Raw genomic sequence first — 15,721 nt, forward strand, 5'->3', positions numbered from 1 at the left:
GTGACGATCCACCTGTGTTTAAAGGGCTGGATTCCCAAGGTTGCTGTACGTGGCGCCCGATCAGTATTGAGGGTACTGCTTCTGATTAGTACACTTCCCTTGCCTTCACGATTGTCCTGGTGACACACATTCACTCAAGCGGAGAGTCGTACAGCCGTCATACAAGCATTTTTCGTCCTTGTTCACAGCTTCTTTTGGTTGACTCTTCTGCTGCTTCATTGCTCAGTCGCGCGCTTTTCTATAACACAGTCTTTCCCGGCAGTAAACCACGTTCGTTCAGCGACTTCACGACCATTCAGATCGTCCGCAGCATCCGGGTCTCACCACGGTTACTACAATCGGTAGCTCAACCACACGACATAACAAGCTCATCCGTAGAACCCTTTGCACTTGACGGTACATTCACTATATCCACCATGTTCTTCGTTCCCTCGATCCTCCTTCTATCAGCCGCCATGGTGCAGGCACACATGCGGCTTGACTACCCACCCAGCCTCAACGCCCCCAACAATCCACACACTCAGGGGGAGGGCGATCAGTATCTTACCTTCCCCTACAACTGCTGCGGTCGCAAGGACCCTGAGCCCTGCCGCGGCTACCTTGATCTTCTTGGTACTCCGGCTGGTGCATCAGTAGCGAGCTGGCAAGCTGGCAGTACGCAGAGTTTTAACCTCACTGGTACTGGTATGTTGATCCGTTGCGGCTCTTTAGGCTCTCGATCTTTCGCTCTCTTCATTCTATCTGGCTTTTGGGTCCTTTTGAGAAGACGCCGTGACTGACATTACGCCGAACAAAGGGACTCACTATGGCGGCTCCTGCCAGGTCGGCTTCTCAACCGACGCCGGGAAGACCTTCCGCGTCGCGACATCGTACGAGGGCAACTGTCCCCACCGCGCCGGCGCCCAGGACTTCGACTTCACTGTCCCCGCTGACTTGCCGAGCGGCGAGGCCGTCTTCGCATGGACATGGATAAACCGTGAGCAGGAGTTCTACATGAACTGCGCCGTCGTTTCCATCGAGGGTGGCTCATCCAGCGGAGGAGTAGGCGACTCAGTACCATCACCGCCTCCCACTTCTACATCCTCGCCCACTCCGCCGCAGGAATCCGCTGTTGATCTAGAGGGCTGCAGCTGCAGCTGCCCCTCCCCCGTCCCAGAAGCCTCCGACGCCTCCACCTACTCCGCCACAAATTGCGCCTGCACCTGTCCGCGCCCCGCATCCGCCCGCGCGCTGGTGCGCCACAAGCGCTCGCATCAGCATGCTCGCCACGACAACCACGAAACTCCCAGCTCTAGTAGCCCAAGCGGCTCAAGCAGCCCCAAGTCAACAGGCACTGCCAACGTAGCCTTCTCGGCCCGGCCAAAAATGCTCATCGCAGCGCTCGGCGGCGGCATAGTCGTCGGCGGGCCTGGCAATGGCTGCGATACCCCGGCCACGAGCGCGGAGGTCAAATATCCGGAGCCTGGGCCGGAGGTCGTGGAGGGAGATGGGGAGTATCCGCTTGAGCTGCCGAGCGGGGAGTGTGCGGGGAGGGGGTTTGCTGTTGGGTAGAGTTGGTAAGGGGGAATGTGGGAGGGGCAGGCTGGGATTTTGGTCCATCTTTCTGGTGGAAGGTGGAGGGTTTCCTTCTTGGATCTTCTTACTCTTGCCGCCGAAAAGTCTTTGGTGTAGCCAATCAAGCCACCGGCCGCATCTATGTAGACAAAACGGTGGCGGAATCATTTTAAAGGCTAAGCCAGCGATATAGACTCTCACTGAATCAATCTATCGATGCAACGCCATTATTCAACTATTCGTTGATGATCGCAGCGATTGTAAAGCCATCAAGCGTAATCTTGGTAATGCGGTGCCAAGACCTAGGACTTTTCGGCGGCAAGAGTATCCTGCTTTGGGAAATGGGTGTACGGTGGAGGTGTACATGGATATGTCAGCTTGCGCCTACGGCCTGTTTTGATAGGTCCTTGAGCAATATGATGGGATTATGGAGAATGAGTGTATGTGTCTGCGAGGCAGAAATTACTGTCGAGCTTTGCGGTATGTGAAGTGTTCCTTTGAGCAGTGAAAGTGTGACGAAATTTTACTTAAAAGTGAACCAACTCGAGGGCCTCGACTTTGTGAATCTAGAGGCGAGCCACAGAGGAAAGAGAATGCACAAGTCTCAGGTACGGTTTGCTACCTTGGACAATGGGACATTCGCTATTAAGAGGCTTGCAGGCGCTCCATATGCAGGATTCCCAATGCGGCAACTCGCCATCTGCGTAGAACGACTGCGTCCGCGAAATCTAACGCCTTAACCACTCGAAATAGCGTGGACTCAGTAAAAGTCTGCAGCACTAAACGCAATCACCCGCTAGGTAAAACACTGACCTTGAGGCTCTAGATAGGCGGCTAGAAGCTTGCTATCCTATCTTCGCCATCTAGGAGCCCTTGCAACTAGGCTGGCATCGGTTCTAAGGATAGTTATTGAGGGGTTCGTGGTGTTGACTCTCTTCCGAGTGCACGCTATTTTGGCAACGATGAGCCCCTCACCGCTCGTCCCAAAGTAGCCTAGCTAAGACCCCAGCTCGAACTTTTTTGTGCCACGCAAATATTGATACGGCGGCGCGAGATCAGTGGCAGACCTCTCCACCGTTACGACACAAGCACAGTCCAAAGAGTCATGGACGATGACTTCGTACTCACCATCTCCGACGACGAAGCTGGTGTCCCAGATTTAGACCAGGACGGCCCCGAATCACCGCCACATAGGGCAGGGAAGGACGTTAATTCAAAAAAACGCAAACGGGACGGGGCTACTGATGAAGCTGTAAACGGGGTAAACAAAAAGGGGAAGAGCAAGAAGCAGAAGAAGTCAGGGAAGGGCGACAGAGATGCGCCGGTTGAAGACAGCGCATCTGTGGAAGATGAAGACCGCACCTGGGCTGCCGGGGGGGAGGATGATGGCGCAATCGCCTCGGATTTCGAGTTCCAGGTTGGAGAGGATACTGGCGTGCTAGAGGACTTCGATGGCTGGGGTTTGGGCAAAGCGAAGCAAGATGAAGCGAGGAACGGGGACAAGAAGGGGGTGGATATCGACGAGATCATCGCAAGGCGGCGGAGAAAAGAAAACGGGGGTGGGCAAGACGACGGCGATGCTGATGGTCGGAATGAAGACGCGGCAGACGTGGAGGAAGACGACGAGGGGGAGTTCGCAGGGTTCGATGATGACGAGCTGCTAGCTGATGATGCGTTCGGCATGGGTGCAGTGGACGAGGCCGAAGACGAGGAAGAGTCAGTAGAGGCCGGTTCCGAGGCAGGATCGGCAGAAGAAGATCAAGAAGATAGTGAGTCGGACGACGAGTCGGTAGCTGCGCCAGTGCCGCACCCAGACGATCTGGCATCAGAGACTTCATCGGACGACGACAGGGAAGACCCAGCGGAAGTCGAGCGGCGCGCCGCATTCTTCGCGCCAGAAGAGAATCTCGATGGCGAAAAGCCGCCCTCGGCCAAGACATCGGGATCATTTCTCAACATGTCACTGTCTAAGCCAATCCTACGAGGCCTTACAGCTGTCGGATTCAACGAGCCTACACCTATCCAGGTCAAGACTATACCCATCGCACAAGCAGGCAAAGACGTAGTCGGCGGTGCTGTGACCGGCTCAGGCAAGACGGCAGCCTTCCTCATCCCAATCCTAGAGCGTCTTCTCCACTTCCCCCGTAAAATACCTACAACCCGCGTCGCGATCCTCATGCCCACGCGTGAACTAGCAGTCCAATGCTTCAACGTCGCCAAGAAGCTCGCCAGCTTCACCGACATCACCTTCGCGCAGATCGTCGGCGGATTCAGTCTGCGAGAACAAGAGCAAGTCCTCAAGAAGCGGCCTGACGTTGTGATCGCGACCCCTGGCCGCTTCATCGACCACATGCGCAACTCTCCCAGCTTCACTATCGACACGATTGAGATCCTCGTCCTCGACGAAGCCGACCGCATGCTCGAAGACGGCTTCGCAGACGAACTAAACGAAATTCTTTCCACCATCCCCAAGTCCCGCCAAACAATGCTCTTCTCCGCCACCATGACCTCCTCCGTCGACAAGCTCATCCGTGTCGGCCTCAACAGGCCTGTTCGCCTCCTCGTCGACGCAAAACGCCAAACCGTCTCCGGCCTCGTGCAGGAGTTCGTCCGCCTCCGCCCCGGCAAGGAAGACAAGCGCCTCGCCTACCTCCTGCACCTCTGCACGTCTATCTACACCTCCCGCGTCATCATCTTCTTCCGCCAGAAGCGCGAGGCCCACCGCGTGCGCGTCATCTTCGGGCTGTGCGGCCTCAAAGCCGCGGAGCTGCACGGCAGCATGACGCAGGAGCAGCGTATCGCGAGCGTCGAGGCGTTCCGCAGTGGCAGTGTGGCCTACCTGCTGGCTACGGATTTGGCGTCACGTGGCCTTGATATCAAGGGCGTCGAGACTGTGCTGAACTATGAGGCGCCGCAGAGCCATGAGATCTACCTGCATCGTGTGGGCCGTACGGCGCGTGCGGGCCGCGAGGGCCGCGCTTGCACCATTGCTGCGGAGCCGGATAGGAAGGTCGTCAAGGCGGCGGTGAGGGCTGCGAGGTCGCAGGGCGCGAAGATCGTGAGTCGGAGTGTGGCGCCTGAGGATGCGGATGCGTGGGCGGAGAAGTTGAAGGGGCTTGAGAATGAGGTGGAGGAGGTGCTCAAAGAGGAGAAGGAGGAGAGAGTGCTGAATCAGGTTGAGCGAGAAGTTAAGAGGGGGGAGAATCTGGTGATGCATGAGAGTGAGATTATGAGCAGGCCGAAGCGCACGTGGTTTGAGAGTGAGAAGGAGAAGAAAAGGGCGAAGGATGCGGGGAAGAGGGAATTGAATGGGCCGGATGGGGTGCCGGGCTTGAAGAAGGAGAAAAAGAAGCTTAGTAACAAGGAGAAAAAGAAGATGGATGTGAGGGATGAGAGGGGCGAAGGAAAGGTGTGGAAGAAGGGAGCAGCGGACAGGGGAAAGGGCAAGGTTAAGGAGAAAGCCAAGGGGAAAGCGGCTGCGAAGGGCAAGCCTGGGGCCGGCAAGAAGTCTAGCGGGAGGAGATAGTACTTGCATTGAACACGTTGGCCTAACGCCCATAAACGTAGTCGCCAGATTTGTGAAGTAAATCTTTGCGGTTCGAATGGTACATGATCACGTGATTGTCACGACGCCAAACGGCACCAGCCTTAAGAACCACTAGAGAGCGCCTGCTTATGAACTTGTTCACCTGGAACTGAAAGGGGAATGCAAGCGCAGAGAATCTCGAAGTCTGGCACAGACGATGTTACTACGAGAATTCCGTTAGGTGATGGCAGCAGGGCCGTGTTTTACTTACGATCAACCCAGCACCGCGCAAAGCATGACGAGATACAGCTCTAGCTCATAGATTTTGTCCCAATCTAAAGTGTGAATCTGTTCCTGACAGTAATTCTCTACATCCATCGCGCAGTCCCGGATCTACTTTGTACACGCATCCATCGATATCTATCCCAGCCTGCAATGCACGAGATCGTAACGCTGCAGTTCGGCCAGCAAAGCAACTACATAGGCACACACTACTGGAACGCTCAAGTAATCCTGCGTTCTCGATATACTCCCGAGCCCATGCTAATCCTTTCGCAAGGAATCCTACTTCACATACGGAGGCCAAGAAGAATCACCCGTCGACCATGACATTTCCTTCCGACCAGGAATCGCCCCAGATGGCTCGGACACCTTTACGCCGCGGGCACTCATCTACGATTTGAAAGGTGCCTTCGGATCTCTGAGAAAAATCAATGCGCTGTACGAAGCCCAAGATGATGCCGCTGCGGGGAGCCTGTGGTAAGTCTATCACGCCATGAAAGAGCTAGGGAAGTCACGGAATTAGTATCAAGTATATCAAGCATATCAAGCGATTATTCAGATATCATCTCGAAGAGGGTGCTTAAGGCTCCACAACATTCACCGTCTTCATCCCAGTCATCTAGCCTAACATCCCTCATCCAGGTCCGGCCCCACAACCACCCAAACCGCCCCGCAGATCCCTCCCTCCCCCTACCAACAACACCTCGACGCCGGCCTCTCCCCACCACCCTTAACCTCCCAAACAGTGCGCTACTGGTCCGACTACGCCCGCATCTACCATCACCCGCGCTCTTTGATCCAGCTGCCCGACCTCTCGCTTGGGGACCGGCTACTCCCGTTCGAGAACTGGGATCTCGGCACCGAGCTTTTCGAGAACCTGGACCGCGAGCATGACTTACTAGATCGGGATCTGAGACCCTGGGTCGAGGAGTGTGACCAGCTGCAGGGATTCCAAATTTTTGCGGGCGCGGATGATGCGTGGGGTGGTTTTGCGGCGAGGTGGGTGGAGCGCATGGAGGATGAGTATGGGAGGAAGAGTGTGTGGGTTTGGGGGATGGAGGATGGGGTCAGGGGTGCGAGGGTTGGTTTGATCTTTGTGTCACTGGAACGCTCTGTGTGCACGGTGACGCTAACCGGTACTTCAGGAGAAGCAGTTACAAAAGCTTGTCAATATTGCGAAGTCTCTCTACGAGCTGTCCACACAGGCGTCTGTCTACGTCCCGGTCTCGAGCAAGCCGATCAGCGCGCCGGCGTATCTGAACCTGGACGAGACGTCCAGGTGGGATACGTCTGGCTTGCAGGCCGCAGCGATAGAAAGCATGACACTGCCGTCGCGCCTCAGAACGAGTGGCGGACAACGCGGGACATTACAGGACATGGAAGCAGCTTTCAACAGCGACGGTAATCGAAGGATTGCCAAGTTCGAGTTCAGCGTTGCCGATGAAGATGCGCTGAAGGAGACCCTAGACTCCAGGGTTCCGCAGATGAATGATAGTCGTACAAAGGTCAGGATCACGGACGCGCAGGGCACAGGCGACGAACCGCCGCAACTGGCTGAGTTCGATATGGATCTTTCTGCCAGCGACTTTCCTAAGACGACTCAGAGGAGGCTTGGGAGAAAGACACATGTGTTCGGAGGCGCTGAGACGTCGCGAGGGCTGTGGAAGACAGAGGAAGAGGTTAATGCAGACAAGGGCGCTTTGAGGAACAGGTTCGATGAAGGACCGAAAATACACAGGTCAGCACAACTTCAATCATTCCCTGATCACGTGTTTCTAGGGCTTCCAAGAGAGTCTTTCGGCGGCGGTTGTTGCGGTACACCAAACTCTTAAGAGTATATCAGCAGGACACTCGATAGCGGATGGCCTTCTTACAGCCAGCACACGCTTGAAGGTTACGGATGCATGGAGCTAATCGATACGTAGATACCACACACCCCTGCTCTTTCCCATTCTCGACAGCTTTCCACGCATTTTCAGAGTGAGTAATGCTACAAGCTCAGGAAAAGTCGCGGTACGGTCGGCGCTATCCACTTCGACTTCGGTGGCAGATCGCATCCGGAACATCGAGCAAGTGGTACGCCGGCTGGTGAGTCTCGACGAGCGTGAGGCGCTCTGCAATGGGCTACGGAATATCTGTGAAGAGTACGAAGAGGGTTGGGATAGCGAATCAGAGGAAGAAGACGACTGAAAGAAAGACTGTCGCTCAAGCGTAGGTGCTAGAGATCGGGCTTGACAGCTGAACTTCAATGCTTCGATATATTGGGGAGCAGGTGGCGTGACTGCAAGAAGCAATTCAGCGATATACAGCAAGACAGTCGATATGAAGAACTTCGCGAACATAGAACCGAGTCAAAGCTGATATGCGTGTCCAGTTCTGCGAAGTTTCATACGTTTATATCAGGCAACTCTCTCTTGAGATCGCTGTTCAAGCAGTCTCGGAACACTTGTTCGAATGCTTTCTTCAGGCAACCAAGCAACAGCCTTCCAAAATATGCAGAGCACTCGCCGACACATGGGTCGAAGGGTCACCTGAGCTCCAGCAAAAGGCTGCCTTTCTCTACCGGTCACGATTGACTGCGCTGGCAGGGACTGACCCGTTGAGGAACGATGCAGTAATCGGCTTAGGCCATTGTTTCAACCCAAAGCCCCAGCTGCTGTTCCTTTCCCCTTCTTTTTCAGTTCTGTTCGAGCAGTCTGCCGTGGATCCACCTCGACGTCGATACGAACGAATAAGAATGAGCAAGAGCCGACAAGTTTTCCCACATGCGGCACTAATGTAAAGCGCAGCTGCGGCGAACTCACCGAGCCCGCTCTCCTGGTAGCGTTTCTCAGGAACACCGCACAGTGATGGTCCAGCACCAAGCTTTTGTTGATTCGTGGGAAAGGCTGGTGTCGGTCCGTTGAGGAAAGGCGGATGCAGGAACAAAAGGAACGTTCGCGTGCCTCGGAAAGCTCCATCGATGGTCCTTGTCAACAAGTGGGCTCCCCAAAGTGCGATCGCCGCTTTGCAGGACGACGATGGAGGGGGAGAAACGGCTGCGGTTTGCCAGTCGTGGCGGGGACGTTGAGAACGGCGCGGAATAGCTGCATCCCGGTAACCAGGCCAAAAGCACCGGCTTCCAGCCGACTGCCCACCACCTCTCTCGCCCTTCGCCCAGCCAACCAGCCATCTTCTGCTTGACCTGCAGCACTCTCAATAACGCCTCAATGCATGCACTCTGATGCTGGACCAACGAATGCTCACAGTTCGAGCCATACTAGACGGTCGGCAGCCAGCGGCATAGTTCTCCATCAAATGGCGCAACTCGGCTGGACCGAGAGGCATTTGAAGCCACTCATGCTCGAACTCAACGCACCCGCAGATCGCCGATGCCAACGAGAGCTGCCTCAGAGCAGGACTGGCGTCCTGAGCTGACTCGTTCCTGTGCTGGCGGCTTCCTTCGTCTTGCTTGGGCACGCTCGATGCTCGAGTAACCGCATCGTCGATTAGTGCTATCGAGCTTTCCAGCAGACAAACAAAGACAGCCCAGTGACAGGTGGCACCGCACCAGCCGGTGATCCTTCGCAAGGCTGGCTGCCGTTCAACGGCGACGGAAACGTACGAACAACGCACGGGAGTCTGGGGAAAGCGCACGTGTGCCGCATGGCGGTAACCGGAAAGAAATTCCAACGGTAGGTGTAACTCTTCGCTTCGGTTTTCCGCGGGCGAAACCTCGCTGCTGTGCTGCTGCCACCCAAATCATGCCGTTTTCTTCCTGCGCCCTGCGCTGCAGGGTAGTAAGTATTGTCTTTCCTTCCTCAGGCATTTTCTCGCGGCGGGTGGTGTGAGGGGGCGGGCGTTGCTACGCTACCAGCCGCTAGATCCATGTACCTGCTTTAGCCCCATGTGCGGGCAGCCAAGAACCATCCGTGATTGGACAAAATCTCTCTAGCTCTGCTTTAGCTTTCTGACCCCTGTCCTTGCGCACTGCATCCGTTCCGTCAAGCATGTCAGTTTTGGTAGCCCTAGCCTACGAGACCCCACCGAAAAGATGGAGATCCTCATTTGCATGAGAGGAAAAACGTCAGGGAGCGCAGGGCTCGTATTGGCGCATGCAGCTCGACAGATCTTGACAAAGCGTAACACAAGCAACGCTGGCCGTGGGGTTGGTGATGGCCACCTTTCTTAAGGGGACCTGGGAGCCCCCTCCTTCGATCCGTATCTGCAATCAAGTAGGCCAACCTCTTGCTTTACGCTCCAGCCTCTATCAGAAGTGACTCGCTCGTTACGGTTCTTCTGTATCTCTCGTTTATAAGACCTGCTCTCGCTCAGCCATTGTCACAACAGAGTACCACTCAAACATCTTCAATATGATCAAGAGCACGTTGACCCTTCTTGCCTTGTTTGGCGGAGCCCTTGCCGGACAGTATCATGACACGCCTCATGAGCACGAGTATCAAGGCAAGCCAACAAACGGCAGCTACTCCGTGCCTGGCTATCCCTCCAAAGGTCCCGAGACTGCGGCCATGGTGACATACACGACGACGACTATATGTCCAGTCACCAAGTCGTATGAGGTATGGTGCTGTCTTGCGCTGAAAACATTGGATCATAGCTGACGCTGCGCCAGCACTCTGTTATCACTACTCTCACAACATCAACTATCGTGATCACGTCTTGCGCCCATGGCTGCCCAAAGACCTCTGTTCCCGCTACTCCATCGCCTAGCCCGACTCCCGAGACATCCTCCAAGCCTGCTCCCCCATCCTCGTCGCCGGTTTCACCTGTCGTGCCATCCTCTTCCCCGGAATCGAGCAAGCCTGCTCCTCCGTCTTCTTCGCCGGTCTCTCCTACCGCGCCGTCGTCTTCTCCCGAGACCTCTAAGCCGACTCCTCCGTCCTCTTCGCCAGTATCTCCTGTTGTGCCATCATCATCCCCCGCGTCAAGCAAGCCTTCTCCTCCTACTTCCAAGATCGATACCACTTCCACCACGATCAAATCCGTTACGGTGAGCTTCAGTATCTCTGATTGACTTCGGGATTCGCGCTGATCTGAGTACAGAAATCCGTCACGGAGACCACGAGCGTGTACACGACCGAGACTCCCACAGTTACGAAGAGCGAGATTGTCCCAGTTACTTCAACCAAGGAGACCACGTACTACGTCACCCAGACGACCACGTACGTGACCACGACCTGCCCCGTTGTCACTACGACCTATGTCTCCTCCTCAACGACCTACACGAAGCCAGTCACGCTCACCGAGACGCTGACACTGACCACTACCACCGTCTGCCCGACGACCTCGCCTGTTCACGAGACCAGCGTGCTCACCGTCACTCCCACGTCAACCGTCTACACGACGCTTGTTCTCACGCAGTCTTGCCCCGAGTGCCCACAGGGCAGCACGGTTTACACCACCGTCAAGACCACCGCCTCTCCCATCGTCGAGACCTCTTCGGTTGTTGTTCCTCCAGTTCCGACCACTCCAGCAGTTCCGACCACTCCAGCAGTGCCAACCACTCCAGCAGTGCCAACAACCGAGACGCACGTCCCGGTTCCATCGCCGAGTTCCCCAGTCGCGCCGGTCCCAACTACGGAGACACACGTTCCTCCCCCAGTCGAGACGCACGTCCCGGTCCCGACCACTGAAACGCATGTTCCTCCGCCAGCCACCTCTCCGGTAGTGCCTCCAGTCGAGACACACGTCCCAGTCCCGTCACCAAGCTCGCCGGTCGCACCCGTACCAACTACCGAGACTCACGTTACTCCACCTGCCAGCTCTCCCGTCGCACCTGTGCCGACTACCGAGACGCACGTGCCTTCAGCCAGTTCTCCAGCTCCTGTTCCGACGTCCGCGCCGCCACTTACCCTTTCTTCGCTTCAGTCCGTCACCCCCCGGCCCAGCACACCGGTCTCGGCCGTCACCCCCACGACCTCCATTCCTGTTCCGCCTGAGTTCACCGGCGCGGCTGCCAACAACAAGCCCGCTGCCGCGTTCTTGGCCGGCGCGGTTGCGCTCTTCGCTTTCTTTTAGGCGTGAGTTGAGCTGAGCTGAGGAGCGCTTCTTGTATATCCCTTGAGACAGATTTCTTTGACGAATACACGAAAACTGATGACTCGGGCCGATATGCATCGGCGGGGTTGACGCTCCTTTAGACGGGTTAGGATGGTTCTTCGTATCACATTTCACGCCAACTTTCTGATTGATGGTCCGAAGGGAAAATGGAAGGTTGTGGGAGGTATCCACTGTAATGTCTAGTTTCGTACATACCTTGAGCATGCGGTACAATGCTGCTCGTTGTATATATAGAAAACGACATGGATGATGTGGAGGATCTTTTTTAGCAGTATGTTGCTGAGTTCTTGTATGTAGCCAAATCAAAAAGCAATTAACGAATCATCGCATGCTACTCAACTCACTCCCCCAGTCTATGCGTTAATAGTGCTCTATGCTTAGCATGATTTTTCCGCTTCCTCAGTCTTATCTACCTATAACGTACATGGTACTACCCTGCTCAGCGTATCAGATGGGTGGCCGCGAGCAATACTCCCTCAGCGTCAGGACATCAAGCCATCATGCCAGCGGAGGGCGACAAAGCCAGTGCTTCACTCCCCGCATATTGCAACGACTGCCGCCCACCACCAGCAGAGAACAGCACAATGCCTGTCCTTCTTCTCCTTGATCTTAGGAGATGCGTGCATCTCGCTCACAGATCCTTCCATATACCATCTTGACCGCTAAGCCGTACGAAGCGGCATCAGTATCTGGCTCCCGGACACCATCTCCAGTCACCAACGGACCATTGGCCGACCCGCAATCCTCGTTCGGTCTCTCCAAGGACATCTCAAGACCTTGCATGCACTCGCACCGCCTCTTTCATCCACACACTAGCCCTTCCTTCGGAATCTCCACCGTTTGCCCCCTCGCCTCTACCTCAGCCTCAACTTTGCCACCCGGCGTCAGCCCAACAGCTTTAGCTTCTGCCTCTTCCCTAGCCTGCTCATCCTCCATCCTCTTCTTCTGCTTCTTCGTCAAACTCAGCGCGCCCTTCGCCAACGCCTCCTTCGGCAACGGCCGCACGTACGGCTGGCAGACCCACCAGGGGCGCTTAACCCTCGCCACCGTCCTTACAGAACTCTCGTCGAGCTTCTCATCTGCCGCTGCCTCCTCCGGCGGCGCAGTCTCGAAGGCCGCAGCATCTGCCTCGTAAGCAAGCAGGCCCTGCTTCACGGCGTCTTCGACCAGCGAAAGCACGTGCTCGAAGGCGGGGAGGTCGCCGGCGCGGCACCGCGCAAGGGCGTCGCGGACGGGGATGTGCTTGGAGACGAGGGGGCGCAGGAGGTGGAAGAGGTGGGGCTGCATTGCTGTGAGGTTCGGAGAGGTGACTTTTTCTTGCTTGCCTTGGGGTTTGGAGTTCTTTTGTTTCTGCTTCTTCGAGGGTGGGCCTTCGAGTTGGTCTGAGTCTTCGGGTCGTGTGTGGCTCTTCGGCTGACATGGCGGTGCGTTCGTTGCTGCTGGCGCCGAGGTGCTGTCGTGCTCAGTGGAAATGGCGTCGGAGGGTAAGAAGAGCGGCGGACGCGCGGGCGGGGCTTGTCCCAAGATGTAGCGGTGGATGATGTCCATGTATCTGCGCATTACGGCGTCCATCCGGTATCCTCCTTTCCCGTCTCTTCCACGCCAATACTCCCTCCCTTCGCTTCCCACTGGCGGTGGCTCCGCGAAGATAGATGGATCATACAGATTCCCTTCCGCACTCATCACGCCGTCTGCGCCCGTCGCCTGGAGGCACTGCTCGATATCGCCGTACGTGAGAATGTTTCCGTTCGCGAAAACCACAGTATCCGGCGGCAGATTGTCGCGGAGGTACTTGATGACGCTCCAATCAGCTAAGCCCGTGGCATGCCCCTTCTGGTCGCGCTGCCGGCCGTGCACAGTGATGATGCTGGCGCCGGCAGAGAGGATTGTCTTCGCATACTCGAGCGTCTTCTCGCGCGTCTCCAGTATGCGCATCTTTGCGGTCACAGGGACGGCGAGCTCGGTGTGCAGCCGGTCGATGAGTTTGTAGACCAAGTCCCAGTCTTCCTGCAGAAAGGCGCCGTAGTGGCCGCGCCGTGCTATACCCTGTGGACAACCGAGGTTCAGGTCAACGGCGTCGCAGAAGGGGGCTACGTGGTGGGCGGCTTGGAGAAGATCTTCTGGCGAGTTCGAGCAGAACTGCACGAACAGTGGCCGGTCGATTGCAGGGTTACCGTCGAGATACATATCCGCGTCAGTGTACTGCGAGGCGTGGTAGGTGTCCGGCGGGGAGGGGAGGGTGGTCTTCAGGGGCTGAAAGTGCGATTCACGATACTTGGGCGTGTCAGTGAACATGCGCGAGTGGAACATCGGAGTGTAGGCTAGGAGGTTTTTGGAGGTCGACGGAGACATGAAGGAGCGGGTGAGCATACGCCATGCCTAGTGATTCATTAGCTGCAGTAAGGGGATGGAGCAACATATGAGTGCCGCACAAACTCAGACTGCTCGACCATTGGGGCGAGGATCAGCTTCGGGCTTCCTATGCTCTCGTAGAAGGCGCGGCCGAAGAGTTTCTGCCGGGCCGAGCCTCCATACTGATCCGGAGCCGTTGCGGCATGCTCAGCGCTGGGAGAGCCTGATGCTCCCGGCATAGTAGTCACTGTCGCCATGCTCATGCGGGTTGATGGTCTAAACCCGGCGCAAGAAGATATCCGAAAGAACCGAGCGCCCGCTCGGGCTGTAGATGCTGTTGTGAGTATGTTGACCAAGTGAGGTCTTCACCGAATGGGTAGGGACTGTGATGTGCGGTCGAGAGGGTGTGGTAATACTTTCTCAGATCGTGGACACAGGCTCCCAAAAAAGTTGTGGATCACTACCACGCCTTGTCGTCACGTGCCCTCAGGAAAGGCACACCTTATGCTCCAGCTCGGGCTTCCCTTGGCCCAATCCCAACCAGGTACGGGCTCTGTCATTTCTGCTATACACTGCATAGCGTTTCGAGCCTCTGATTCTGGGTTTCTGTCTGACAGCTAATGGTTTCTTCCAACACATCTGACTTATCCATCCAAGCGTGTGTTCGGCGTTTTCTTTAACGCCGAGATCTCTTATGTCGTCATCTCCCTGATCCCCAAACAAGATGCGTCCCGCAAGCGATCCGCTTCCGCGATCGCTCCTCCTACTCCATCAGCGCTATGATGAAATCATAGATCCTGCTCAGCAGGCGTGATCGCTCTACAAGCTCTTTGGAATGTCAATCAAGAAGGCATATTGATACTAGATATAGCTGGACCGCAAGCCAGATCCAGGAGGGAGCCCACGCTTAGCCAATATCGCTCCACATACTCACTTCCAGTACCTTTGAATTTTTCTTAACATAGTCACTCCGTACTCCACAGAAGACCTTTACACGGCGACTTACCCCGCCAACTACACACCCCGCACCAAGGCTGAATAGCAATCATGTCCTCCGTACCCGGCGAGAACTTCGAGCCGCGCCAGACAGCCACGAGCGAAGACTACACCCCCGACCCCTCCAAGTCGCTGCCACTCGAGAAAAATCGGCAAGCGCTCGTTGACGACATCATCGCCCTCTACAGCTGCCAGCCGACAGTCGAGCGGGTGAAGCGCTACACGCCCAACTGCGTCTACGACGACCAATTCGTGTACGCGAATGACCGGTACAAGATGGCTGGGCAGTGGTTCGCGCTGCCCAAGCTGTTCAAGGCGAGCGTGAACGAGGGGTATCAGGTTATCAAGAACGAGAGGGACTTTATTCAGTTTAAGAACAAGCAGGTTAGTAGAAGCCGCCAGTGGCCTCTGAGAGCAGGTCGCCAACAGTGCTTCACAGTCCTGGACTTTCCGCATCATCCCCAAAACCGCAACCATCACGGGCCTGGTCTCGCTGTCGCTTGATCCAGATACCGCCGACTCGGACTTCATCCAGGTCAAGTACCACAAGGACCAGGCGAACGACAAGGACTACTCGCATGAGGGTCTCGGCTTCACGTTCAAGAAGTTCCAGGCGGATAACGTGGCCAAGTATATGAGCCAGCCGGAGGTCAAGGAGTTTGAGGCGGATAAGAATGCGGGTAAGGAGCACGTGAGGAAATATGGCACTGGCAAGGCGGAGGGTGATGCGCCGACGGAGGACTTTACGAAGCAGTAGAAAGTAGATACCTAAGAGTTAGTTGATGCACTGTAGACCAACTTAGAATGACGCTCTTGCAACAAGTTTTGTTTTATATATGTTGTTGTGACACACGCTGTGATGTTGGGATATAGTAGCCTGCAACTCAGTGAATTTCGAGTAAATGCTCAACAAGGAGCAAAGATCACCCAAAAAGTATGTTGCCGCTTTGG

General features: G+C 55.8%; 6 protein-coding genes across 6 annotated transcripts; 5 read left to right on the plus strand and 1 right to left on the minus strand.

Annotated features, from left to right (window-relative positions):
* Positions 1 to 416: 416 nt before the first annotated feature.
* Positions 417 to 1,551, plus strand: W97_01465 (uncharacterized protein; the record flags this gene model as incomplete). The annotated part of the gene is made up of 2 exons (XM_007779371.1): positions 417 to 684; positions 797 to 1,551. The coding sequence occupies 2 exons, from the start codon at positions 417 to 419 to the stop codon at positions 1,549 to 1,551; spliced, it is 1,023 nt and encodes a 340-aa protein (XP_007777561.1).
* A 1,108-nt stretch (positions 1,552 to 2,659) lies between these two features.
* W97_01466 (uncharacterized protein) lies at positions 2,660 to 5,080 on the plus strand (the record flags this gene model as incomplete). The annotated part of the gene is made up of 1 exon (XM_007779372.1): positions 2,660 to 5,080. One exon carries the CDS (start codon positions 2,660 to 2,662, stop codon positions 5,078 to 5,080), a length of 2,421 nt encoding a protein of 806 aa, XP_007777562.1.
* A 435-nt stretch (positions 5,081 to 5,515) lies between these two features.
* On the plus strand, positions 5,516 to 7,552 carry W97_01467 (uncharacterized protein; the record flags this gene model as incomplete). The annotated part of the gene is made up of 5 exons (XM_007779373.1): positions 5,516 to 5,587; positions 5,640 to 5,839; positions 6,005 to 6,443; positions 6,508 to 7,100; positions 7,288 to 7,552. 5 exons carry the CDS (start codon positions 5,516 to 5,518, stop codon positions 7,550 to 7,552), a joined length of 1,569 nt encoding a protein of 522 aa, XP_007777563.1.
* A 2,162-nt stretch (positions 7,553 to 9,714) lies between these two features.
* On the plus strand, positions 9,715 to 11,380 carry W97_01468 (uncharacterized protein; the record flags this gene model as incomplete). The annotated part of the gene is made up of 3 exons (XM_007779374.1): positions 9,715 to 9,921; positions 9,975 to 10,352; positions 10,406 to 11,380. The coding sequence occupies 3 exons, from the start codon at positions 9,715 to 9,717 to the stop codon at positions 11,378 to 11,380; spliced, it is 1,560 nt and encodes a 519-aa protein (XP_007777564.1).
* Positions 11,381 to 12,223: 843 nt separating this feature from the next.
* W97_01469 (uncharacterized protein) lies at positions 12,224 to 14,013 on the minus strand (the record flags this gene model as incomplete). The annotated part of the gene is made up of 2 exons (XM_007779375.1): positions 12,224 to 13,801; positions 13,855 to 14,013. 2 exons carry the CDS (start codon positions 14,011 to 14,013, stop codon positions 12,224 to 12,226), a joined length of 1,737 nt encoding a protein of 578 aa, XP_007777565.1.
* Positions 14,014 to 14,821: 808 nt separating this feature from the next.
* W97_01470 (uncharacterized protein) lies at positions 14,822 to 15,527 on the plus strand (the record flags this gene model as incomplete). Its single annotated transcript, XM_007779376.1, has 2 exons — positions 14,822 to 15,154; positions 15,210 to 15,527. The coding sequence occupies 2 exons, from the start codon at positions 14,822 to 14,824 to the stop codon at positions 15,525 to 15,527; spliced, it is 651 nt and encodes a 216-aa protein (XP_007777566.1).
* Positions 15,528 to 15,721: the final 194 nt, after the last annotated feature.

The sequence above is a fragment of the Coniosporium apollinis genome (assembly GCF_000281105.1).
Source record: "Coniosporium apollinis CBS 100218 chromosome Unknown supercont1.5, whole genome shotgun sequence".
In the NCBI taxonomy this organism is placed as follows: Eukaryota; Fungi; Ascomycota; class Dothideomycetes; genus Coniosporium; species Coniosporium apollinis.